The 26,779-nt window shown below is 42.3% G+C and overlaps 1 protein-coding gene and 1 pseudogene across 4 annotated transcripts in view; one reads left to right on the top strand and one right to left on the bottom strand.

Annotated features, from left to right (window-relative positions):
• Positions 1-26,779, top strand: part of FMN1 (formin 1) — a 302,227-nt gene that overhangs the window by 35,715 nt on the left and 239,733 nt on the right. For all 4 annotated transcript variants that reach the window (XM_059705564.1, XM_059705574.1, XM_059705583.1 and 1 more), the window contains exon 3: positions 14,206-14,267. In XM_059705564.1, the coding sequence (XP_059561547.1) occupies positions 14,206-14,267 (62 nt within the window). The remainder of the gene's footprint in view (positions 1-14,205; positions 14,268-26,779) is intronic.
• LOC132239375 (peptidyl-prolyl cis-trans isomerase A-like) lies at positions 356-998 on the bottom strand (annotated as a pseudogene).

The raw sequence follows: 26,779 nt of genomic DNA, 5'->3' as shown, positions 1-26,779 counted from the left end.
ATTTTCAGATAATATGTATCAAATCTTGCATTCTTAGAATAAACTCTGCATAGTTGTATGGTTTGTTTACTTTCACAAACTTCTGATTTAGATTTGCTAGTTTTAGTTTTTTCTTATTTTCAGTCTATCCTTTTATTGTTTTTGAAATCACATTATAGAAAAAGAACATCATCTGTATGATAATATTACTTTGAAATATTTTTTGACAGACAACTGTTTAGTTTTTATTTCATAATCATAAACTTAACTCTACAATCCAGCTAGACTGGGTAAGGATAAGGAAATTATGGGACCCAATGAACCGTGGCAAGAGCACAAAGATTATAGAACATTCCAAGCAAATCAGGGTGAAGGGGTGCTCTCCTGAGCTACAGAAGGAATGGTGGTCTGATGGTTAAGATAAAACACAAGTCAAATTTATTAGAGTTGTCCACAGTCAGCAGTGGTGATCTTCTTGCTGGTCTTGCCATTCCTGGACCCAAAGCATTCCATGGCTGTCACAATATCCATGCCTTCTTTCACCTGGCAAAGACCACATGCCTGCCATCCACACACTCAGTCTTGGCCGTGCAGATGAGAAACTGGGAACCGTTTGTGTTAGGCCCGGCGTTAGCCAAGGACAAGATGCCAGGACCTGTATGTTTCAGGATGAAGTTCTCATCCTCAAATTTCTCCCCATAGATGGACTTGCCGCCTGTGCCACTGTGGCGTGTGAAGTCACCACCCTGGCACATAAATCCCGGCATAATTCTGTGAAAGCGGGAACCTTTATAGTCAAATCCTTTCCCCCAGTGCTTTTCTGCTGTCTTTGGAACTTTGTCTGCAAAAGCTCGAAGGAGACGCGGCCGAAGGGCTCACTGTCAGTGGCGATGATGAAGAACACAGTGGGGTTCACCATGGATGGTCAGGTGGCTCCGGGTGGCGGCATTTGCAAAGCAATTACTTTGAAATCTTTTGATGAATTGTTTCAATGAATCATCAATATTTTGCAAATATATGCTCCTGAAAAGGATGCATGTTGTCACTTGTTGGGTTCTGAGATATATATGGTCAAGATTGTTAATTGTGTTAATCACTGTTTTCATTTGCTTGATCTGTCAATTTCTAATAGAATGGTACTACTTATCTTCTATTGATTTATTTGTTAATTTTGTTATATTTTTGTCAGTTTTTACTTGATGTATTTTAAGGCTAAGATGTTAGTTGCATTTAAGTTCATGATTATACCCACCAGCTAAGTTAAGAAATAAAACATTAGAAATACATTTAAAATTTCCTATGTACCCTCTACCTTCACCTTAGGTGAACTTGTTTATTAATCCTATGCACTTCTTAATACTTAGGTGTAAAATCCCCAAACAATATATAATATGGTTATGTGTTTGAAATGGCATCCTGCTGTGTGTGTCTTGCAGCAATTTTTTCTTTCAATATTATTTGTTTGATTACCTGTGTTGGTATGTATAGCTCTAATTCATTCATTTCAATGCATCAGTTTGAGTGAATATGTCACTCAGTATTTGCTTACCTGTATTGCTGTTGATGGAAATTTAAGTTTACTCCTATTTTTTACGGTTTGAAACAATGCGTTCATAAGTGTCCTTTTAAACTTTGTGTTCATGTATAAATAAAGCCCTCACTAGGGCTAAACTTTAGAGTAGATTTTCTGGTTTTATTTATGTACACCTTTAAACTTAGTAGATATTGTCAAAATGATCTTTAAAGTGATACTAAACAACTCTCCTATCAACAGTATGTGGAATTCTCAGTCTCACTCTTTCTCACCAGCACATAGTGTTAGCAGACTTTTTTGCAAGCATTTCTTTTTATTAACAAAAGATATTAAAATAGTCAAATTCAAATGAATTACCCAGACTTTTTAATATTTGCAAATTTGATAGGTGTGAAGTGACATCCACTGTAGTTTTAATTGCATTATCCTGAGGACCAGTGAAGTTGCATATCTTTTTATATGTTTATTAGCCATTTATAATTTACTAGGGGCCAGGCGCACTAAGATTTGTGCACAGGAGGCGGGTAGTGTGTGTGGGGGGTCCCTCAGCCTGACCTGCACCCTCTCCAATCTGGGAGCCCTCAGGGGAGTCCTCTCCAATCCCGGAGTTTCTGTCTGTCTTTGCAATCACAGGAACAAATTGTCTGACACCCCAACCCAGTTTGGTTTGTTGCTCACAGAATAATAGAGACTTTTTTTTTCTTTGCTTCATTGATTTTACTTATGTCTCTCACCTTTGCTTTCCCTTCATCCCCCTCTGCAACAGTAACTTGCTCCAGGCTCACTTTGCTCTAGTGCAGCGGTTCTCAACCTGTGGGTCGCGACCCCTTTGGGGGTCGAACGATCCTTTTCACAGGGGTCGCCTAAGACCATCGGAAAACACATATATAATTACATATTGTTTTTGTGATTAATCTCTATGCTTTAATTATGTTCAATTTGTAACAATGAAATTGGGGGTCACCACAACATGAGGAACTGTATTAAAGGTCACGGCATTAGGAAGGTTGAGAACCACTGCTCTAGTGCCTAGGACCGTGGTCAGCAAACTGCGGCTCACGAGCCACATGCGGCTTTTTGGCCTTTTGATTGTGGCTCTTCCTAAGCCTTAGGAGTACCCTAATTAAGTTAATAACAATGTACCTACCTATATAGTTTATGAGACTGACGCGCTGCCTGCTGCGCTAAGAGGGCGCCTATATAGTTTAAGATTAAAAAATTTGGCTCTCAAAAGAAATTTCAATCGTTGTACTGTTGATATTTGGCTCTGTTGACTAATGAGTTTGCCAACCACTGGCCTAGGAGATCCGTCTACCACCAGAACTACGATTCCCAGCATTCCTGGTGCTCCCCGTGCTCTGGGCTTCTGCTTCCGGTCCTGGGGCTGCCATCATAACTACTATTCCCAGAATTCCTGGTGCTCCCCACACTGGGAGCAACTGGGGGAGCCATGGCCCCCCCAAGCCTCTGGCTCTCCTGGTCTGCTCTCCACCCGGTGACCAAGGGAGCCACGTCCCCCCAAGGGAGCAACTGAGGGAGCCATGTCCCCCCAAATGCTGGCTTTCCCACTTCTGCTCTCCGCCTGGCTCCTGTGTATGTAAATTAAGCCACCATCTTTGTTGGGTTAATTTGCATATTCACCCTGATTGGCTGGTGAGCATAGTGAAGGGATGATCAATTTACATGTTTCTCTTTTATTATATAGGATTTTCTATGAATGTACTGTTCTTTTGCTCATTTTCATATTGATTGCTTTTCAAAAATTTTTTATAGTATTTGCTTGTTCTGAAAACTAATCTTTTGTTGGTCATATGCTTTGCAAATGTCTTCTCCATTTATGTATGTGGCTTATTACTTTTTTTAAAAAAAAAGCTTTTTAAAAAAATTACTGATTTCAGAGAGAAAGAGGGAGAGTTAGAAACATCAATGATGAGAGAGAATTATTGATTGGCTGCCTCCTCCATACCCCCCACTGGGGATCGAGCCTATAATCTAGGCATGTGCCCTGACTAGGAATTGAACCATGACCTCCTGGTTCATAGGTTGACACTCAACCATTGAGCCACACTGGCCGGGCTGTGGCTTATCCCTTTCTAATGATATCTTTTAATATACCAAATTTTGGTAATTTTAATATAGTTGGGTTTAAAAAAAGTTTTCCTTGCCCTGGCTGGTGCAGCTTGATGGGTAGAGCATAGGCCTGCAAACTGAAGAGTCTTGGGTTCAATTCCTGGTGAAGGACACTTACCTGGGTTGCAGGTTCATCCCTGCCTTGCTTGGCTGGCAACTGATGGATGTCTCTCTCAAGTCAATGTTTCTCTCTCTCTCCACCTCCCTCCCTTCCTTCCACTCTAGCTAAGAATCAATGAAAAAAAATATCCTCAGAGATTAACAACAACAAACAAAAAATATCTTCCTTTATTTTTTAAAAAAATACCTTACTTAAGAAATCTAATGTTCTGGCCCTGGCCAAGTAGCTCAGCTGGTTAGAACATCGTCCCAGTATGCCAAGGTTGCAGATTCACTCCCCGGTCAGGGCACATACAAGAATCAACCAGAGAATGCATAGATACACGGAACAACCAATTGAGTTTTTTTTTTCTCTCTCTCTCTCTCTTTCTCTCTCTCTCTCTCCTCCTTCCCTCCATCCCTCCCCCTCTCCCTTTTTCTCTCTCTAAAATCAATTAAAAAGAAAAGAAATCTAATGTTCTTCCAAGGTTTTTTTCTGTTAGGCTTTCACAGTTAGATTTTTAATCCTCTGGGATTGATTATTTTTAAAGTATGAATATTTTTCTTAAATCTGGATTAAAAAAATAATCTATTCCCCCCCCCCCACAAACTTCAGTGCAATCTCAGATCACACAGTCAGTTTCCATAGGTGCATGTTTCTTTTTTAAAGACTTTCTTTTCTTCTGTTTCATGGTCTATTCTGTTATCCGTATACCAGTGCCAGTTTCCTAAGTATGATTTGTCCATATTCTCCTTTTCTTGTTCTGTGCTACATTTTTATTCTTCTTCAGCATTTTCTTTTATTCACACATCCTTTCCTTGACTGTGCTAGAGTTTATTCAGCTCTTGAGCTTTGCATTTCAATGACTGTATTTTACATTTCTAACATTTCTAAATTTTATAGTCACCCACTGTTGTTTTATTTTGCTTTCACAGTTGTTCCTGTCATTATTATTTGTAACTAGAGGCCCAGTGCACAAAATTCGTGCACTCGGGGGGGGGGGAATTCCCTCAGCCCAGCCTGTAGCCTCTCACAGTCTGGGAGCCCTTGGGGAATGTCCAACTGATGTCTTTGGCCCCACAAGAGCAAGCCAAGTCGGTCAGTTGGACATCCTTAGCGCTGCCGTGGAGGCGGGAGAGGCTCCTGCCACCGCCACTGCACTCGCCAGCTATGAGCCCAGCTTCTGGCTGAGCAGTACTCCCCCTGTGGGAGTGCACTGACTACCAGGGGGCAGCTCCTGCATTGAGTGTCTGCCCCTGCTGGTCAGTGCACACCATAGTGACAGGTGGTTCTGCCATTCAGTTGATTTGCATATTAGCCTTTTATTATATAGGATGGTTGTTATCCTTTTATCTTTGGAAGGATTCTAAAAATTAAAATATTTCAGTTTTTAACATTTAAAATTTGTTTTGTGTGATTTCCTGTCTCGGTTGTTTTGTTGTCTGTCTTGACATCTAGAGCTCTTCATATGTATTTCAAGTTTGGATTGAAGGCTCATGACATGTAAGATGCCTTTAAAAACAGAAGTCTCCTCTTCCCCTTTACATTTGTCTGTTTTGCAGTAGCTTCCCCTGGTCCTTGCAAGACCCCCAGCCCAGAAGGTGGTCTTACAATGGTGTTTGGGGTTCCCAGCCCCAGGTGGTGAGGTGGATGTTGCAGACCTAGTCACTGGGGACAGGAATGGACAGGGTCTGGAGATGGTTCTTAATCCCTGTCTTTAACGTCCTATTTAAGTCCCCAGGTAGTAGTTGACAGCAACTTCTAGCTTCCTCTACCATCTGGGAACCCCACTCTGTCCCTTTTCCTAAGCCACAAGCCTGGCCCTGGTTTCCTGCCCCACAGGGCCCCTTTCAGCCCCTGTTCTCTGCAGTAACCTAACTCCAGCCACCTGCCTGCCTCTGGAACTGGGGCGCAGCAGGCCCAGAGCTTCCGGCCCAGAGCACCCCTTTGCTGCTTTGTTCCATTGCTATTTCTTGGAAATGTTACTCTGTTTGGTACTTGCCTATGAGTAAACTTTCTTGCTTCATATTTTAGATTTCATTGCTATGCAGACTTAGGAAGGAATGAAAAAGGGTGAACCTATAACAACTGGGAGTCTATTGGGTCACTTTTAACTTTGGAAATGTGGTTGTAAATATCTCTTACTGGTTCTAATTTTTCTCATATAGCTACCATATCCATACTAGTTTATCCTTCATGTAAAATAAAAATGTTCATTTCATAGCTGTGGTGCACCCTCATCTCTCCCTACCTGGCCGCCCCTGTCAAATCCAAGGTTACTGTGCCACTTGGTAGCAAGTTTTGTTTAAATATGAAGTATTGTGTCTGCCACCTAGTGGTAGGCATTGGATAGACTAAATGTTTTTCTGACAAGTTTTGTGCCTCTGTAGATGTTTTGTGGCTTTTATTTATTTTATTTAGTTTTACTTTTTTTCTTTCTTTCCCAATTACAGTCTACATTAAATATTATTTTGTATTGGTTTTCAGGTGTACGGCATAGTGGTTAGACAATCATATACTTTACTGCATACATAAAACTACATAGATAGAAAAGGGAATATACGTTTATCTGAGCTTGTGACCCTGGAGTTCTAAACTTTTTAGCACCCCTATTTTAACAGATTAGAAAATATATGTAAGAGGAGAAGCAAAAATGAAAAGATAGGTTATCGAAGTGTTGGCAGCTAGAAGTTGATTTGATGACTGTTTTCTCCATGGTAAGCTGTCCATCAAATGGTTTTTGGCCGTTAATACTTACCTGGGGAATCCAGGTAAAAATCAAAGAGACAGAGGCATGAACTTGCTGACCTTTGTATATATTTTATACCAGCATCCTAGTACATAAAGACTCAATTATTATTCTGAGATAATTTTTTGATATAAATGATATAAATGTGTTGCTCTTTCCCTGCTTCATTTATCCTCTTCTCTTAAGCCCTGTCTGTTTGTATTGGTTGGTGAGACTCCATTCCAGTTATTTTAAGCTTCCAAAATGGTCTGACCTTCCAAAGTAAACCCAGCTAGACACTTAACAAATGTATTCATCAGCTATTGCTGCAATAATGCTGTGTGGCAAACTATGCTAAAACCCAGTAGCTTCTAACTACCACCCTAACTCATTATTCTGTAATCTTTATTCTTTCATAATTTTTCTTGTGGACTCTCAAAATGAGTATTCTACAAGTGAGGGCATTAGCTTCCTGCTTCTACGTGCTGCCCAGGCAGCCTATTGCGTCATCTTTGTCAGGAATGGGGACGTGTTTTCTTGCCAGCTGTCCACTCTGGGGCTGTTGGTAAAAGTATTTATTTGTTTAAGGAGGAGATGAATCAGTATTTCCTGGGTGTTAGCGTTGTGATGATCTCCTTTATCAAGCTGTTAATTAGTCATAATCATATCTGTCACACCCCTACAGTCACAATTTACACAAAATTAATCATTTCAAAATATATTCTCTGTCATTTCTATTTAGAATGTAGATGTTGTTCCCAAGGGCCATCCATTTTGCAAGAAGGTTGATTTAGCTAACCTTCCTTTGCATACTTTGTAGAGGCTGAGGATTGATTCAGGTTTAGCTATTGATCATCATATGGTTTAGGACTCAACATTTATATGACTCACATTTACTAAATTTTCCTCTTATTATATGAATCTAGAGACTCTCTGGTGCCTATGTAATATTCTTTATTTGATATACTAGTGGCCTGTTGCATGAAGATTCACGCAATAGGCCTTCCTTCCCCTGTCTGCCAGCACCGGTTTTCCTCCAGCACCCGGGACCCAGGCCTTTGGTCCAGCCGCAGCAGCGAGGCTTGGCTTCTCTGCTCCGGCTGCTCCCAGCCCCTCCTTTTTTTTTTTCCAGCTCCTCGAGTGGAGGTCAGGGCTGGTTAGAAGCCTGGGTCACCCCAGCTACTCCTTGAGCAGAGCCCAGGTCCCCAGCCCCTCCTTGAGCAGAGCCCAGGCCTTCAGCCCCTCCTTGAGCAGAGCCCAGGCTCCCAGCCACTCCTTGAGCGGAGCCCAGGCCCCTAGCCCCTCCTTGAATGGAGCCCAGGCCCCCAGCCACTCCTTGAGTGGAGCTTAGGCCCCCAGCCCCTCCTTGAGTGGAGCCCAGGCCCCTAGCCGCTCCTTGAGTGGAGCCAAGGCCCCCAGCCCCTCCTTGAGTGGAGCCAAGGCCCCCAGCCACTCCTTGAGTGGAGCCCAGGCCCCCAGCCCCTCCTTGAGTGGAGCCCAGGCCCCCAGCCCCTCCTTGAGCGGAGCCAAGGCCCCCAGCCCCTCCTTGAGCAGAGCCCAGGCCCCCAGCCCCTCCTTGAGTGAAGCCCAGGCCCCCAGCTCCTCCTTGAGCGGAGCCCAGGCCCCTAGCCCCTCCTTGAGTGGAGCCCAGGCCCCCAGCCCCTCCTTGAGTGGAGCCCAGGCCCCTAGCCCCTCCTTGAGTGGAGCCCAGGCCCCTAGCCCCTCCTTGAGTGGAGCCCAGGCCCCTAGCCTCTCCTTGAGTGGAACCCAGGCCCCCAGCCCCTCCTTGAGTGGAGCCAAGGCCCCCAGCCCCTCCTTGAGTGGAGGCCAGGCCCCCAGCCACTCCTTGAGTGGAGCCAAGGCCCCCAGCCCCTCCTTGAGTGGAGGCCAGGCCCCCAGCCACTCCTTAAGTGGAGTCCAGGGCCAACGGGAAGCTTGGCTTCCTACGTCGCTGGGAGCAACCCAAGCCTCCTGCTCGCTCCAGCTCCGTGGCCACCACCATCTTCAGTCATCAGTCTTTGCTCCACACTTGAGTATGCAAATTAACCACCATCTTTGTTGGGTTGATTTGTATAATTCCCTCAGCCCAGCCTGTGCCCTCACAGTCTGGGACCCCTTGGGAGATAATGACCTGCTGGTTTAGGTCTGCTCCCAGGTGGCAGAGGGCAGGCCCAATCCCTAGGTGCAGCCCCTGGTCGGGCTCAGAGCAGGGCTGATTGGGGAGTTGGGACGCTGCCTCTGTCAGGCACAGAGCAGGGCAGATCAGGAGGTTGCAATGCCACCCTCAGTCACGCTCAGGGTAGGGCTGATTGGGGGGTTGGGGCACCGCCCCCTGTCACACTCAAGGCAAGGTCGATGGGAAGGTTGTGGCGCCACCCCCTGTCACGCACAGAGCAGGGCCAATCAGGGGGTTGGGGCGCTGCCCCCTGTCACTCACAGAGCAGGACCCATCAGGGGGGTTGGGGCTCCGTACCCTGTCACGCACAGAGCAGGGTCGATCAGGGGGTTGGAGAGCTCCCCCCTGTCACTCACAGAGCAGGGCCGATCAGGGGGTTGGGGAGCTCCCCCCTGTCACTCACAGAGTAGGGCCGATAGGGGAGTTGGGGCACCGCCCCCTGTCACACACAGAGCAGGGCAGATCAGGGGGTTGGGGCGCTGCACCCTGTTACACTCAGGGCAGGGCCGATGGGGAGGTTATGGCTCTACCCCGTCACACACAGAGCAGGGCCTGGCGGGGAGGGGGGTTGGGGCACCGCACCCTGTCACACACAGAGCAGGGCGGATCAAGGGGTTGGGGCACCGCACCCTGTCACACAGAGCCGCAGGGCGATCAGGGGGTTTGGGCGCTGCCCCCTGTCACGCTGATCACGGCGCCAGGAGGCCTCGCAGCTCCACTGATCCCGGTGCTGGGAGGCATATTACCCTTTTACTATATAGGATAGAGGCCTGGTGCACGGGTGGGGGCTGGCTGGTTTGCCCTGAAGGGTGTCCTGGATCAGGGTGGGGGTTCCCACTGGGGTGCCTGGCCAGTCTGGATGAGGGGCTGAGGGCTGTTTTCAGGCTGGCGGGTGACTGAAGCTCCCAACCACTCCTTTTTTTCTTTTTTTTTTTTATTCTGGGCCAGCTTTAGCTCTGAGGCTTGGCTCCAGCTCTTCGGCCTCCACTGCTGAAAGCAGGTTTCTGGCCTTTGTTTACCTTCTGTATTTGAAACAATGTTGCAATCCTACTGGCTGAAGCCCTGTGACTAAAGCAGGTTTCTGGGGTTTTGTTTAGCTTCTATATGTGTAACATAGTTGCTTAGAGTTGCAGCTCAGAGGCTGGCAGCGGCAGGCGGGGAATGTTGGAGTCCTCTGTCACTGAAGCAAGCAAGCCTCATGTTAGCTTCCAGCTGCCTGGCTGCCGGCCGCCATCTTGGCTGGCAGTTAATTTGCATATCGCCCTGATTAGCCAGTGGGAAGGGTAGCGATCATATGCTAATTACCATGTTTCTCTTTTATTAGATAGGATGATGACTTTGTTTTTTATAATTTAGCTCTTAATCAACTTAGAATAGATTATTATATGGTGTAAATTTGGAGTCCAGTTTTATGTTTTTCCATGTAAATATTTATTTTTCCCAATTGATAGTTAGTGAAAAGACAATTCTTACTGTAAACAAATATCTCCCATGCAACTCTGTCATATACCAAGTGACCATAGATTCGTGGTCTATGTCTGGGCTTTCTAGTCTATTCTTTTGGTCTATTTATTATCCCTGTGCCAGTATCACACCACTTTAATTATGTGGTGATAATTAAAAATAATTCATCTTACCTTTTATTTATTTTTCAATGTTTTTTTTTTTTGCTCATTGCTTTTTTTGCACTTCTGTGCTTCAACCAATATTTATTTATTTATTTTTTAAATATATTTTATTGATTTTTTACAGAGAGGAAAGGAGAGAAATAGAGAGTTAGAAACATCGATGAGAGAGAAACATCGATCAGCTGCCTCCTGCACATCTCCTACTGGGGATATGCCCGCAACCCAGGTACATGCCCTTGACCGGAATCGAACCTGGGACCTTTCAGTCCGCAGGCCGACGCTCTATCCACTGAGCCAAACCGGTTTGGGCTTCAACCAATATTTAGATTGAGCTCCTCAATTTCAAAACAAAACAAAAACGATTAGAAATGTTGAATGGGATTGCACTGAATCCATAGATCAATTTGAGAAAATCAACATCTTTACAATATCGAGTTTTACCAAAATATGGTTTGCCCCACTACCTGTCTGTATTTTCATTTGTAATATATTTCAACATAGCATTTCTGGTTTCTCATGCGGTCTTACATATTTTTGTTAAGGTTATTTCTAAGTACATTGTATTAAGCAGGGGCACTGTAAGTGTTATCTTAAGTTTAATTTTTTATACTCTTGCTGGTATCAGAATTTTTATATATGGATTTTAAATCAAGCAACCCTTCTAAACTCATATATTAAATCTAATATTCTAGAGAATCCTGGAATTTTCTAAATATACAATCATAGTGAATAATAGCTTTATTTTCCCCTTTCTATATATGTACATACATATACATGTGTATGCCATGTGTGCATGAGCATCTTTGTTTTTTTTTTCTTGACCTACTGCACCTGATAGTTCCCTTAGGAAAACAAAGATTAGAAGTGGTAGTAACATGTATTTTTGTGTTATGCTGAATCTCCTAGGAAAAATATTTAAAAGTATAATTTTGATATAGATTTAAAAAATTAACATACTATAGAATTCACTTTTTTTCTTTTTGGTGTACAGTTCTCTAATTTTTAACCCATGTATAGATTCATGTATCCACCATCATAGTCAGGATAGAAAATAGTGATAGCACCCAAACGGCCTTTTTTGTGCTGACTCTTTTATTTTTACACACACACACACACACACACACACACACACACACACTAGAGGCCCAGTGCATGAAATTCTTGCATGAGTAGGGTCCCTAGGCCTGGCCAGTGATTGGGGCTGATCGGGGCCTTCCAGCTGCCAGCTGCGACCTTCCTTCTGGCTGCCGGCCGGGGCCTCCCTTCCCTAGCTGCTGGTTGCCGGCCAGAGCCTTCCTTCATTCCACACCGCCCCACTGGTTGTCAGTGCACATCATAGCAAGCGATTGAACTCCCAGACTCCCAGTCTCCTGGTTGAACTCCTGAGGGGACAATTTGCATATTAGGCATAGATAGATAGATAGATAGATAGATAGATAGATAGATAGATAGATAGATAGATTTTCATTGATTTTAGAGAGAAAAGGAGAGGGAGAGAGAGAGGGAAACATCAACGATGAGAGAGAATCATCGATTGGCTGCCTCCTACATGCCCCACACTGGGGATCGAGCCCACAACCTGGGCATGTGCCCCGACCGGGAATTGAACCGTGACCTCTTGGTTCATAGGTTGTTGCTCAACCACTGAACCATGCCAACCGGGCTGACTCTTTATTTTTAAAAGAATATTTGATATATTTTTATTGATTTTAGAGAGAGGAAGGAAGGAAGAGAGAGAGAGAGAGAGAGAGAGAGAGAGAGAGAGAGAGAGAGAGAGAGAGAGAGACATCAATGATACGAGAGAATCATCGATCAGCTGCCTCCTGCACAACCCCTGCTGGGGATAGAGCCCGCAACCCAGGCTTGTGCCCTGACCGGGAATCAAACTGTGACCTCCTGGTTCATGGGTTGATGCTCAACCACTGAGACACACCGGCTGTGCTGTGCTGACTCTTTGTAGTCAAACCTTCCCTCATCTCTAACCTCTAGCCCCTTCTTCTCTGATATGTTCTTCATCCCTATGGTTTTGTCTCATCCAGAATGTCATACAAATTGAATTAAACAATCGTTAGCCTTCTGAGACTGACTTCCTTCACTCTACATAAAGCCTTTGAGATTCATCTATGTTGATGTACGTTTTCATAGTTCATTCTTTATTGTTGCTGCGTGGTATTCCATTTTATCGATATATCACAGCTTGTTTATACATTCACTCGTTGAATTATGTATGTCTTCTGGCTCCGTAATTTACTCAGTTTCTTCCTTTTCAATGAGGAAAATGTATCCACAACATAGGATTATTGTGGGGATGAAAATGAGTTAATGCATGTGAAGTGCTTAGGTAACACCTGGTATATTATAAGTGCTCAACAAATAAAATTCATTATTATTGTCCCCAATATTAGTAAAGATTTTGAGATAGAAAAGAAGTTGATAAGTTCAAGGAATAGTAAGAAGGCCAGTGTGCCTGGAGTGTGGTGAGCAAGGAAGACAGGAAGAGGTATGTAGGAATCAGGTCCCAAAGGGCCTTATGGGCTGTAGGAGGGAGTTTTGATTTCGGTCTGTGTGCAGCAGAAACCCAGAGATGGGTGATAATCTGGTTCGTTCCTTTAAGAGATCATTCAGGCTGCTGTGAGGAGAATGGGTTTTGGTAGTGGAAAGAGAGAGCAGTAACCTTTTCAGGTTACTTGAGTGGTCCAGGGAAAAGATGCTGGTGTCTTGGACCATAGTGGTGGTTATGGGATGGTAGAAGTGATTTGATTCAAGGCATGGTATGGATGTAGAAACCTTAAAATTTGCTGATGGATTCCCAGCTCAGTGGACCACAAAAGCAGTGGCATGACTAGTCATAATTATCAACAGCAACACTCCTCTCTATTATGGCTTTATCAAAGATTTCCCACATCCACTTTTGAACTGAAACCTAGCCTTTCATTCTGAAATTCACTTGACGAAATAGCCTGTCTTTTCATACATCTTAAAATGACATCTAACTGACATTTTTCTTATTCATACTCACAACCCAAACCCATTTGTAAAAAACTGGCTTATGCCACAAAAACGTTTTCTCACAGCATTTTGCTCTGTGGTTCTCTGCAGCCTGCATAGTTCTGTGACCCCACATACTTAGCTGTATTGCTGGGAATCAAGTTGTCATAGCTGCTTCATGCTTAGCCAGGGAATGCTCGTTTTAGTGGTTGGCTGCAGTTCCTGTGTACACTTGGGACTTATTGTTGGAATAAACATTATTAGACTCAGACTAAAATTGGACCAGGATTTTATTTTTGTCCCCCTTTCAATTTCAACTTAACCTACATTCTATTCTCTCACCCAAATGACAAATGGTCTTGACTTTATGAAGTTGATCTAAAGATTAAAATCAGCCCTGGGTGCTTGCTTAGCCTTGCATTCAAATGGAGATTTTTTTTGGAGGGGGGGTGAATGGGGGAGTTAAAAATTGAATTATCTGATCTCACATAGAAAGTTTTATTTCCTGTGTGTCTGTTCTTAACACATCTGTATTTGTTCTCTGTGGGGCCTTAACTTCCAACTCCTCCTTAAAGACAAACCCTGACCCAGTCTTTATCTGGAACACTCATCAAGCTTTTTTTTTTTTTAACCCTATCCTATCTGCCTAATTTGGAGCTTATGATAATTCAAAGTTTGCTAAATGGAACAAAATCTTCCTTTTATCCTGAGCTCCTTGTCTTGTCTCAGTTTGCAACATCTCTTGCCAAGTGAATATCCAATTGTGCACTTATTTACTCAGGTTTTCTGTGTTTTATTATTATTATTATTATTATTATTATTATTATTATTATTCAGTCAGTTTACTTGTAGAAGCACCTCTAGAATCTTGGAGATGCTCACTTGGAATTTTGTATATCATTTTGTGCTTCTTTGTAATTGGTTTCTTTTGTGATCTTGCAGAATACCAAGCTGCTATTTTACACTTGAAGAGGGAGCACAAAGAAGAAATTGAAAACCTACAGGTATGTCTCTTTGATTCTATTGAACTGATTACTGAGGCTGATTCTTAGTTTCCTCATGTGCTGAAGTAAACATTTCCCTTTTGAAGGCATATTTACCTGGACAGCACCTGTAGCTTGCACTTGCCAGTGGGCACTGAGTATGTCCTGGGGATGAAAGCCTTGGACTCTGTTTTTAATATAATTCAATTCCTATTTTTAAAAAATACCACAAACGCATTAGCATGGGAAAAGAATTTGACCAGAAAAAATGATGGGTTTATTTGTAAAGCAGGAAAGATGATGGAGTATTTAGCCTTTTGCTGTTTATAAGAAGTATTTAAATAGTTATGTTTCATAGGCACAGTGTAAATTATTTTGTTTGGCTTACTTCCATTCATGTGTTTGTATTTGTCTGCCTGTTAGCAAATGCCTGCGATATGATGTCATGCAGATTAAGGCATTAAGGAAGTGAGCCTAGTAGGAGGAAGAGTTGTGTTGAGTTGTGTATCCCCAGGGAGTGCTTGGAAATGGCTCACTTGATCCTCTTTGGCGAAGCTCAGAAAGACTGAGGCATCATTTCCTCCACCATCTAATTGTCAACCCCTTATTTTTGGTGTTTGCTTGCTGTGCCTGTAACAGGAAGTTTCAGAGTCTTAATTTCAAATAAGTGAATATCGAATCAAGCACCGATTCTAGCTCTCTGATGACTGGGTGAACTCCGTCCCTCAGGAGAGGACAGTAGCAAACTTTAAATAAAACTTGGTGTTTAGTGTTAACTGATTACTTGCTAATTCAATAACATAGTGGATCACATATTCTCCTTTTCAGTAAGTGATAATGCATTTTTACAGTAACTGAGACAACGTGTTAGAGTATACATAAAGCCATTGCAAGTAGCAAGACTATCATTAAGTCATATGGTATATAAATTCATGCCACCCTCATCCAGCTGGGTCTAAGTAGTTCGGAAGAGGGAATGAGTCTATTTCACAAAGAAACAAAAAGGTGGAAAAGTACCTCGGTCTCCTAAGGGAAAAAGAGAGGTGGAAGCCCTTACCTCCTTTGTTGCAAAATGCTCTACAGAGACCTCTCTTTCTTTATCTGTGTTCTGATGTGCAAAAGATTCTCGGCTGTCTCAGAGGAGCTGAACTGGGATTAATTTAAGAAGCAGGTTGCTAACTCGAGTAGGTACAGAGTGGTTCTGTGAGCAGACATTTTATGTAGCAACTTGGTTTTAAGAGTTAACACTAGCTTTCCACAGGCTGTAGACCAGCCCTGTTGAGGACTTTGACTACTAAATAATATTCATAGATATAGCTGGCACTTAAAATTTTTGAGTTTTTACTTTGTGCTGGTCATTGTTTTAGACATTACATATATTAGTTTGTGTCATCTCCATAAAAGTCCTATAATCTTCCATCTCAAATGAAGGGAAGTTTGGAGAAGGGAAAGAGAAGAGTAAATGAAAAAGAAAAAAGTATATTGGAATTGTGATCTCTATTTAAGATAAAATCAGAACAAGGTATGACTGGCAATAGTAAAGGTTAAAAAAAATGTTTCTAATTGTATCTTAAGTGTTAAGTATCTCTGAAAGAATTATCTGCTCTTTAAATGCTATTTCCAGTAAACTATAAAGAATATTTTTGTCCCATATTTGTGATTTATAACTAATTGCTGAAATCATATACCTGTGATTTATATTTAATTGCCATGGCATACCACTGCCACCAGGGCAGGGCCTGGTGCCCAGTTTGTACAGTTAACTGTAGTCCAGAACTGTTTAGCAGTCACAGATAACCCTCAACAGGAAACTGGCAACTTGTATTCTAGTTTTTGTTGGCAAACAACATTTTAAGATTGAATTAGGAATAAATATTTTAAAATATGCAGGGATTTCTAGCTGGTTTTTTGTTTGTTTTAAAGGAAAATGTGTCAACAGTGGGCTTATTTTCCTGTATGTCTTCAACCTACAGGGGTTGAGTAGCAGGTATCCACTTCAACTGGTCCACTTGTTTTCTGGTTTGCCACTGTCCTGCTCTGGGCCATTTCACTGGCCTGGCTCCTTTATGCTTTCATTAACTCCTGTTCTCTGGGAAATGTTGAAAATACAGTAACTAGATTACAGCAACACCAACCAGTCCGCACAGAAGCTGCACATAAAACTGACGGTAACCTGGCCTGGCCGTCCTCGTGGGCACTCCCAGGATATCATCTCTACCTGTTTTAGTCTACAAAGCAACGAAGGCACAGGACTTGTGGAAGGCAGTGAATGGGTGGGAGGACTCCTGTGGTGATGTTCATTTCTTAGTATGTGATTTCCTTTGGCAGCCTTCAATTGCCTGTTACAGTTTCTTTCTCCACTTACAGCTCATGGCCAAGCTGGCATGTTTCAGGACTTCTTCAGCATGCCCTTCTAGAATAAGAAAGATTTCATGGGTAAAGGACAAGGGAAAGGTGATTAATTATGTGACCAAATACAAGAATTGATATGTATCACATTTAATTTTTTGGAATGTTTTCAGAGAGTTTAAAGAAATAACATGATCCAATAAACAGAGACCCTAAATTCAGAGAACCTTAATTGTTCAATTCTCTGACCTGCAAAAGGGATTCTTACCACCTACAATAATTTGGTTGGAGGTTGACATTTTTAGCCCAGAGTCCCAAGGCTTGTAAGTGGGAGAGTATGGAGTTCCTAATTGCATGCCTGCTGTTGTGGAGTGCTGTACTATAGAGAGGACACAGGGCTTGGTCTTGGGAACAGATTTTTAAGATGTGTAGCAACTAACATACAGATTCCCCTTATCAAAAACAGGTTTGTTGATTATGTGAATGAATCCATTTCAGGAGTCTTATGTTTATATTTTTTCTACACAAAGTCAATGCACTTGGTTGACTTTTCTGTTAAAATCTCTGGTAGGAGAGTGGTGGTAGGTTGAACTGCCAAGACCTTTGTGGCAGGGTTCAGGATCTGAAGGAGGGGCTGACGCAAAAATGAAAATACTACATAAGAAATATGAATTTAGAAGGCATTGGGGGCCAGGTGGAGCCTCTTTCTTGAAGAGACACACCGAAACTGGGTCCCGTCTGCTTTTATTCAGTTTTAGATACACATCTTGCCCTCAGTGAAGCACGGCAAACAGGTAGCAGACAGTAAAGATCAGTAAAGATCAATAAAGATCAATAAAGATCAGTAAAGATCAGTAAGGTCCAGTAAACATTTACTTGGAGGCTATCAGGTCAGGAAATTGCTTCGAGCCACCACTATCTCAACACCAACAATCGGTGCTTAGTGTCAGCCCTTCGAACGCTCAAGGTCCATCGGCCTTCTGCGTTCCTTGGTGCACTCTCATGACAGTATTGGCAAGCGGTGGCTTCCTGCATTGAATATTCCCTGTGGGTTCACTACTTTGTGTCATTGATAAATAGCTACAGCAAAATTCTTTAATTTTGTCCAAGTGTGCCCTTTCTTTCGCGAACTGTACCTTGAGAATTTGTGATCACCTCATGATCCTGGGCATCATCTGGTCCATTTTTCACTTTTAGATAATTCTGTTACTAACTTTAATTTTAAAAAGTTACCACCTGCCTTTACAGGTTCTCACTTATTGGAGAAGTTTTGCCTGTGGTAGTCATTGCATGAGTTCATGACTACTGGGTAGAAACATAGTTCATGACTACTGGGTAGAAACATACTTCCGATCTGCCCTTCCAAAGCATATGGTAAAACTAAATCTTTCATGGTATAAATAAAGAGTTATTTCTGAGAGCTTGCTTAGGAGCAAGGTTTGAAAACCACCATCACGGCTGTTGTACAGGTTGTGTGACTGTAAAGCTGTGATTTTATTTTATGCATGATGAGAATGTGAAAGAACTCAGGTCTTTGAGTCAGGGCTCAGTTCAGCTCCTTGCACTGTGACGTTATATGCATGCATATAAGCATAACCAATGGACATAAGACACTGGGGGGTAGGGGAGGCCAGGGGATTGTCAAGGGCGGGGGGGAAAAAAGGACACATATGTAATACCCTTTGTAATACTTTAAGCAATAAAACAATAAAAAAAAGAGAAATGAATCAACTTCTCTGGGACTTAGTTTTCACATCTGTACAGTAAATACTCATGCTGCTGCTGATAATGTTCTTCTAGGATTGTTCAGCACAGGGTGCACCCAATGGTACTGGTTATGTGTTATTTCTCATTCCTTTTCTCTGCGCAGATCTCCTTATGATTAAGCAGCTTAAGAGTGATCCTCGGGCTCTCTTGGTTGAGGACTTCCTTGGGACATTTGACTTATTCTTTTAGGGTGATTTTTCCACGATCTTTCAGCTGTTCCTCTTCCTCTGTGCTCTCTATCAGGGTAGTCTACACCAGGTTTCCCGAAAGCTCATTCCACTGTACTGGGAATCTCTGAAATGCTTCTTGACAAAAAGATTTCATGGTTGTATAAGTTTGAGAAATATCTGGTTCTCCTGTTGGGACTTTACCATGTATAGAGAAGAACTACAAGAGAGAAAATTGTATAACTTGTTTCCCACATAATTCTCCCCCCCCCCCTGCAAATAACCTATGTTTTGGAATACTCTTCTAAGTTGATTTATATAGGCTTATCTCAATGCAAGATTTAAGTTAAGTTCTTGAAGTGGTTTCAGAACCATTTTCATGCCACCAAGGCCCTGCTTATTAATATGCTGATTTAAGCACCCTGGAGGAGCAGTGATGTTTGTCTCTACATCTCTTAAAAGTACCTACCAAAGTGCTTGGCATATAGATGACATGCAAATATTTCTTATATAACAACTTGTGATTGAAAAATAATAGAATTGAACTTTTTTAAAAACAATTTTACTTTGTTATTATTATTTTTATATATTTTTATTGATTTCTGAAAGGAAGGGTGAGGGAGAGCTAGAAACATCAATGATGGGAGAGAATCATTGATTGGCTTCCTCATAAATGTCCCCTACTGGGGATCGAGCCTGCAACCTGGGCATGTGCCCTTGGTCAAAATCAAACTCGGGACCCTTCAGTCCGCAGGCTGATGCTTTATCCACTGAGCCAAACCAGCTAGGGCATAGCACTGTACTTTTCATTCAATCCATACTGTGTGTCAACCTCTGTTCCAGTCATTTAGCATTTGTTTTGTTGTTGTTGTTTTTTTTCTTAGACAACAAATATTTAGTTTTCATAGTTTGGGGTTGAAGGTTGGAAGTAGAGATCAGGGTGCCAGCAGGGTCAGGTTCTTGGTGAGGGTCTTCTTCCAGGTTTACAAAAGCTGATTATCATATGGTGGGAGAGAGGGAAGGAGGGAGGGAGGAAAGAGAGAGGGTGGATGAAAGAGAGAGAGAGAGAGAGAGAGAGAGAGAGAGAGAGAGGCGGAGAGAGACCATCAGTATTATGAAAAGTAAATGTAGAAATATAAGCAAAGTAATATATTTGTCCCCATTTTACAGATGATGAAACATGAGGCTTGCAGAGATTGACTTGTCATGTCAGAAGTCTTAGACTAGTAAGAGGAAAACCTGAACTTGTGTCCACCCAGCTCTATCTGACTGTGAAGCCCATATTCTTTCCAATAATCAGTGCAGCATTAATGGAAAGAACATTAGATTTGGAGTCAGAAGGTTGAGATTCTTGGGTCTTAGGTTTTGCCATGATAAACACTATGAACTTCAGGCAGTGCTCTGGGGCTCAGTTTCCTAATTTCTAAAATGAAGGGCCAGGCCCTATAATCTCTAATAGCCCTTTGAATTTTATGATTGGCCTCACCATCCAAAAAAATAAAATAGAATTCTGTTATCCACCACATTACGCTCTTAGCGCTAGTGCTATTTAACTGAGACTCTCTAAGTCCCTGCTATTACATCCCCCACACTTTTTCTTAAAGTTTCTTCTAGAGGTTCTCCTTTCTAACCAGGGGTTGCTTTCTCGGTTCTGCTTGCCTCTGTGGAGCAGTGCAGCGCATTCAGGTTTTCAGTCACAGTGTGACCAGAGCACTCTAGCCTTCCAGTGCTCTTCAGGTGCCTGACACCGTGAGAATGGGAAATGAAGCACCCACAGGGCCCAATTCTTCTTTATGAGCATAGGATGCGTAGGACTTCTTTGGCTCTCTGCTTCCTCAATTTTGAAAGTTGAAAAATAACCTGCATACCCCTTGTCTGGCTTTGAGCAGCTTTGGATAATTTAAGAATATTGGTTTTTGACCAGTACTTTAAGCAGTTTGGAAATAGGTGCCATGGAAATGACAGATTGTTTTTATCTGTTTTTAACTAATGTTCCCTGGGTTGTGGGATAGAAGACAAAGGACTAGCCAACAGTGACATTTCCTTTAGAGGACCCTTTTACTTGTACCCCATTCATCATGACCATAGCCCTAAACTGAGGGAAAGTTTGCTGAGCGATGGCCTCTGGCAGGCCCTGCTCATTGTGCAATGCAGTCACACTTCTAATATGGCAATTCTCTCTGTGAAATGATCCAGGGATGATTGCCAAACTGGAAATTAACTTACCCTGTACCTTGCTGTCCCCAAGAGAACCAAATGGTATGTTGGCCTTCATGAAGAGAAACTTACAGATTTCCTTACTTTTCTCTCTCTCAAGCCACTCCACTGGTTACACATTGCTGTCGTTGAAACAAAATTGAATGCAGACTACACTTGAGCTGATACAGCATAAATTTATAGAGACATAAATCCTGAGCCTTTTCCATTTGTTATGTTCTTTGTTATCAACACAATACATTTAAATCTGTTAATTCCTGGAGATTACTGCAATGGAAAAGGAGTAATTTATAGAACAATAAACAAAACTTTCACAAAGATGAAATATAATGATTTCATCAAACCCTTATGGTATTCCCCTAAGTGCTGATATTAGTATAATTCATTACTGAGGTGCCAAAAAGAAGGAAAGAAAATTAAATGTTGAGAAATGTTTTAATCCATTGTTTCATTGTGGATGTATGATACACTATTATGAGTTTAGTAGACTTGCTGGTTCACTGGTGTTGATGCCTTTTAGGCCACTGACTACCTCGAAGCCTGTAGATATCTTTGGAGTCAAATTTTCATGAAAAACACAAAGCAATTAATTCCCTGGCAGACTTAGCCCAGGAGCCCTTTGTTTCAGCCTTCGGGGTGCTGTCTTGCCCCATGTGAGTCAGTATGTCAAGCTGTAATTGCTAATGGAGGGAAGCTGGTTGTAGAACAAAGAATATGTGCATTACTCATTTGTATCATGGAAACTGATGCAGGTTGTATATGCCCCCTTCATGCATCACCTGCCCCAATCATCTTCCCTGAGTCTTAAACTCTAAACATGAGCCACTTGTGTGGGCCAAGTTAATTTTCCTTTTTTCAATAGTTTGTTTTTGTTTTTTTTTACTTTATATGACAGACAGGCTGTTTTGGAGCAGGTGACCTTCTGAGTGGTGTCCTTTGCTTTCTTGACTCTTCATGAAGGAGGAAGGGAGGTATGTTAGAGCCTGTGGGGGTGCTTCCTTCTCTCCAGACTTGTTTTTCCTCACCCAATAATTCTGTGAGTTTTCCATAATCCTGTACCACTGGGTGAATAATAGGTTCTTCAGCTATAAATTAAGAGGGTAGGACTAGATGGTCTAAGTTTTCTTCCACTTCTGAAGTTCTGTTACTTGTGGCCTGGGCAGAGTGGTTTCATGTGTCTGCCTCAACTCAATCCAAAAGATTTGGAGGTCCCCATGTCCCACATTACCTGCAACAGTGCTAGGCAACTGGTTGAAATATAATGAATGGTTGCTGAGTGTTCTGAGTGGATATTGTTAGAAATGCCTTCATGATTCACAGTATTTTGGTAGAAGGCTATTTTTGAGGTAGTGTTAGGAGGGCCACGGAGCTTTTGAATTTGTGACACCATCAAGCACAACCCCCCAAAACTTTATTTTATCAGCTCAGTGTTATTTAAATTGTCATCTTTGATGGATTATAATGAGAATGTATGTTCTAACTTTCCCACATTTCCTGTTGTCTAGTATCCAGGCCCCTTTCCCTGTTTATGTTGATTGCCTGGCCCTGTGGACATCTGAGTTGGTGACTCTGGTTTGGAGCATAGAAAAGCTGGGTAAAAATGTCCTCATCTACTTTTTCCATGGTGTCATGAGTACCAAGCAAAAGTCTCTTGGGCTTTTAGACTTTTGTGTACTTCTGCATTTATTTTCCTTTCCTTTTTTCTTCCATTCTACTGTCCTTTCTTGGAAGGGCTGTTGATGGGAGAGTGAGGGCAGCAGTGTTGAAAGGGTGCATGAAAAATGAGCTCTTAGTTTAAAAAATTGGGTGTGGTCTATGTTACGGGACGTTATTAGGAAGGGGTGGGAAAGAAAGGATTTGATTTTTTGAGTTTAAATGCTGAGTGTCCTTTGCCTTCTGACTTGATTGGAGATGATTATAAACATAGTTGTATGTGGAGCACGAAGGACCAGCACAGCCAGGCACAGTGCTCGGTGCTTCAAGGACACAATTTCTAATCCATGGAGAGACTCAGAGATGTGAAGTGCTATCCTGAGTTTTCATAGCTGGTCAGTGTGATGGCAAGATTTACTCACCAGGTCTGTCTGGTGTCTAAACCTGCTCCGTTTCCACTGTCACCTTGTCAACTGGTTTGATTCATTTTCTCCAGTATAATGGTTTTTCTAATTTTTTACTTACCAGCTTCCTCTATTTCTGTGGCAAGGATGTTTATAGATCATCCCCTATTCTTACCCTATACAAGCTCCTTGTATGATAAAAAAGCAAAACAAAAAACAACAACAACAAAAACCTACAATGGGGACATTTGTGTGGTGCTGGGAAAGGGAAAATATCAACAGAGTCTTCTTATTTCATTGGTTTCAGAAATGACAAGCTCTTCTTCCCTTCCTCCTACATAAGCACAGTAGAAAGAGCAGATAGAATATTGCTTTTTCATTTTCATTTCTTACAACTGGTCCTGAGCCCAGTTTGAAGAAGAGCCTCTAGTATTTGTCACCATAATTTTGATATTTGTCTGTGTTCATCTTAGAGATTTGAAACCTGAGTCTCAAAGAAATCAATTTCTGAGGCCATAAATTAAGAAAATACTGGGGCAAAACTTCTGTCTTACCAGTTCTTTTCTTCATTGATTTCTTCAATTTAAACATGGAGTTTCTCAGCTTTTTTAAAATCGTATTTTCTCCAACGGAGCTCCCAGTATTACTGATTCCTTAAGCACAGGGGTATGTGGTTGTCCCCTCTGCTGTCAATTATTTGTACTGTGTGCCCATGCATGGTAAATGGCACCTTTTGCCTCTTCTAATAAGTCCAACCTCATGAGTTTTGGAATCGGTAGTGTGAATTTATTGAGTTTTTGTGTGTACACACAGGTATGCATGTGTATGCTTTGACTGTTTCACAGCAACTCTGTGTCCTAGCTTGCTCTGAGTCCTAGTGGTATTTAATGATCACCTACTATGTGCCAGGATTAAATGAGGATTAAATGCATTACTATGCCAACCCTATGAGGTGGCACTTTTGACTTCTGCACTGAACTGCCTATGGAAGTTTCTACACCTCGAAGGTCCTTGCCTAGAGAGTATTCATGACATGACCTTCTTTCTTGGATCTGTCCTTGGGTAGAATATTGTTCCTTAAAAGTTATGGACTTTAGGAGAAGAATATGTTAAAGAATAAACCTATATATTGAAGTCATCTAGTCATTCATTGAAAGAAATGCAGCATAACTCTAGGCAGATCAGCTGAGTAGAAACACAGATATGAAACCTTCCTTGGGTTTGAATTCTGTCTCCACTATCTGCTGGATGTGTGGTCTTGCACTAATTATTTAAACCTTTCTGAGCTTCAGCTTCTCCTCTGAAGAGTGGTTGTGATGATATCTTAACTTGGTGGATAGGACACTGATTACAGGTGTTGTGATCGTTAAGAATGGGACCGGAAGTACAATGGCAAGTGGTAGATGTCCAATAAGTGGTAACTATTGCATTTGTTCTGAGGGGCAGCATGTTTCATTTACTTTAAGTCAGTGGCTGTTGAGTGTTTTATGGTGGTGAAGTTATCCCAATATAAACCATGAACGTATATAAAAGAAAACATTCTGTCATTAATGTACACTTAATGTTTCAAAGAGTATTGCTTTTAATATTTTTTGTTATAACAGTGTGATTTCATTTTTATTACTGCTGCCATGATTTTATGAAGAAAATATCTGAATATGTAAAAACACCCCAATAGTTATAGCACAGATTTGGGGGGCCCTGAGGAAGATGTTGCATTTGCATTTCAAAATTGTTTTTGCTATGAAGATTAACTTTCTAAAGTATAATCCTATATAATAAAAGCCTAATATACTAAGTGTCCGGTCGACCGGTCAGCCATTCAACCAATCAAAGTGTAATATGCCAAGGTCGCTCAACTACTCGCTATGTCATGCACTGACCACCAGGGGCAGACACTCTGACCGGTAGGTTAGCTTGCTGCTGGGGTCTGGCCAATTGGGACTGAGTGAGATGGGCCAGACACACCCAGGAGCCCTCCCGCAGTCCCTCCCCAGCTGGCCAACCTTCGTGTCCCTCCCTGGCACCGATCGTGCACCAGTGGGGTCCCTTGGCCTGGCCTGAACCCTCTCGCAATCCAGGACCCCCCAGGAGTTGCCAGAGAGCTGGTTTCGGCCCAATCCCGCAGGCCAGGCCAAGGGACCCCACTGGTGCATGAATTCATGCACTGGGCCTCTAGTTTTATATACTAACTGTGCTTTTTATTGTTTATCTTTTATGTAATCAAATACTAATTGAGCATCTGTCAAATATAAGAGATGTGCTGGAGAATAAAACATCACTTAATAATGATGATAGCAATAGCAGCTACCACTTATTGCCTATTACTATATGCCAGACACCATACTTAGCACATACCCTGGATTTTGGAATCAGAGGTTACTGTTTAATTAGGAGAATAGAACTTGTACTATGAAAGCTAAATAGCTACATGCACATGATCTTAGCCAAAAGACTGAGAAGTAATAACTAAATGACAACTTAAACTAAGGCAGCTTAAACTAAGTTTTTAATATTAGGTAATATTAGAACCTATGCTAATGTGACTATTAGCATCTAGAATTTATCTGCTTTTAGTGTGTTTTGTGAATTTCAGATCTTATATCTCAACTAAGATTTATGAAGTCTCAGGTTTTACTGATTACCATAAATGAGTGGCATTTTCTTTTACTGTCTCTGGAAACTGCTGTAGGTATCTCTGTAAATACGGTGTATGCTTATTTTGTTTTAGTACTCTGTATGGTATAACCCCTGCCTGTTTCAAATATATATATAACACATACAATTGAAAGTATTAATTGCAACAGGTATGTTGCATGCACGTGTCCCTTTGTGTGACAGGTAATCTGGATATTTTACATTATTTTAGAAGCCATTTCCCAGTCTCACCACTGGAGGTCAGCTTGACCCCTTTTCTCTTAAAACTGAAGTAGATTTTCTTTTGATGATTGAAACAGCATTCCAGTTCAGAGCTTTGCTCAAAACACATGAAAAATAAAATTTCCCTTAGCTTATTTCACAGAACAGCATTCACAGATATGTGCATATAGGTTTGTACTCATAGGCATAATGCTTAATGTACTTACAGAAGCAATATGTGATGTGTTTATGCACACACACACACACACACACACACACTCTATATGATAAAAGACAAAGAGCCACCTAAAAACAGTGCCTAATGAAATTGGTTATCTGTCTTTCATCTAAGAACTAAGACATCAAAAGGAAATTACAGATCTCTCTATCATTCATTGATTCACTATATATTAAGTACTGGGTGTCAGGCACTGTACTAGATGCTGGAGGGAGCAGAACAGGCATGATCCTTACTTTCTGGTCCTTGTAGTTGAGTCAGAGAGACAGATATTGATAAAACAACTAATCAAGAAATATAATTAGACTAGAGGCCCAGTGCATGAAAATTCATGCACTGGTGCGGGAGGTCCCTCAGCCCGGCCTGCCCCCTCTCACAGTCCAGGAGCCCTCAGGGGTGGGAGGCGACCCAGCGATCAGGGGAAGGTGATGCCCCCATCACACCTCTGCTGCTGCCAGTACCGGCAGCGCAAGTGTTGGCCAGCCCTGGTTACCTGAGCCTCGAGTGGCCCTGGGCAGCTGGGCAGCCCACATCCGAGGCTTGCCTGCACCTTGGGCCGGCCCTAGGCAACTAGGGGGCTGAGGGGACTGGGGTACACATGTGGAGTGGCCGGACCCGCCTGGAGGCGGGCCTGACCGTGCCGGGGGCCTGCCGCCCCAGCAGGGCTGAGGGGACTGAGCGCCACCATCTTGTGGCTGTGGGCGCCACCATCTCTGAGGGCGTGGCAGTTAATTAGCATATTCCCTCTTTATTGGCTCTGGGTGCTGCTATCTTTGTGAGGGTGTGACAGTCAGTTAACATATTCCCTCTTTATTACATAGGATGAGTGCTTTGGAGAAATATATAGAACGAGATGCTATGATAGGGTATAATGTAAAT

Source organism: Myotis daubentonii, chromosome 1, assembly GCF_963259705.1.
Source record: "Myotis daubentonii chromosome 1, mMyoDau2.1, whole genome shotgun sequence".
Lineage (NCBI taxonomy): Eukaryota > Metazoa > Chordata > Mammalia > Chiroptera > Vespertilionidae > Myotis > Myotis daubentonii.
Note: the sequence above shows the minus strand (reverse complement) of the source record. Positions and strands in the feature narration are given on the sequence as shown.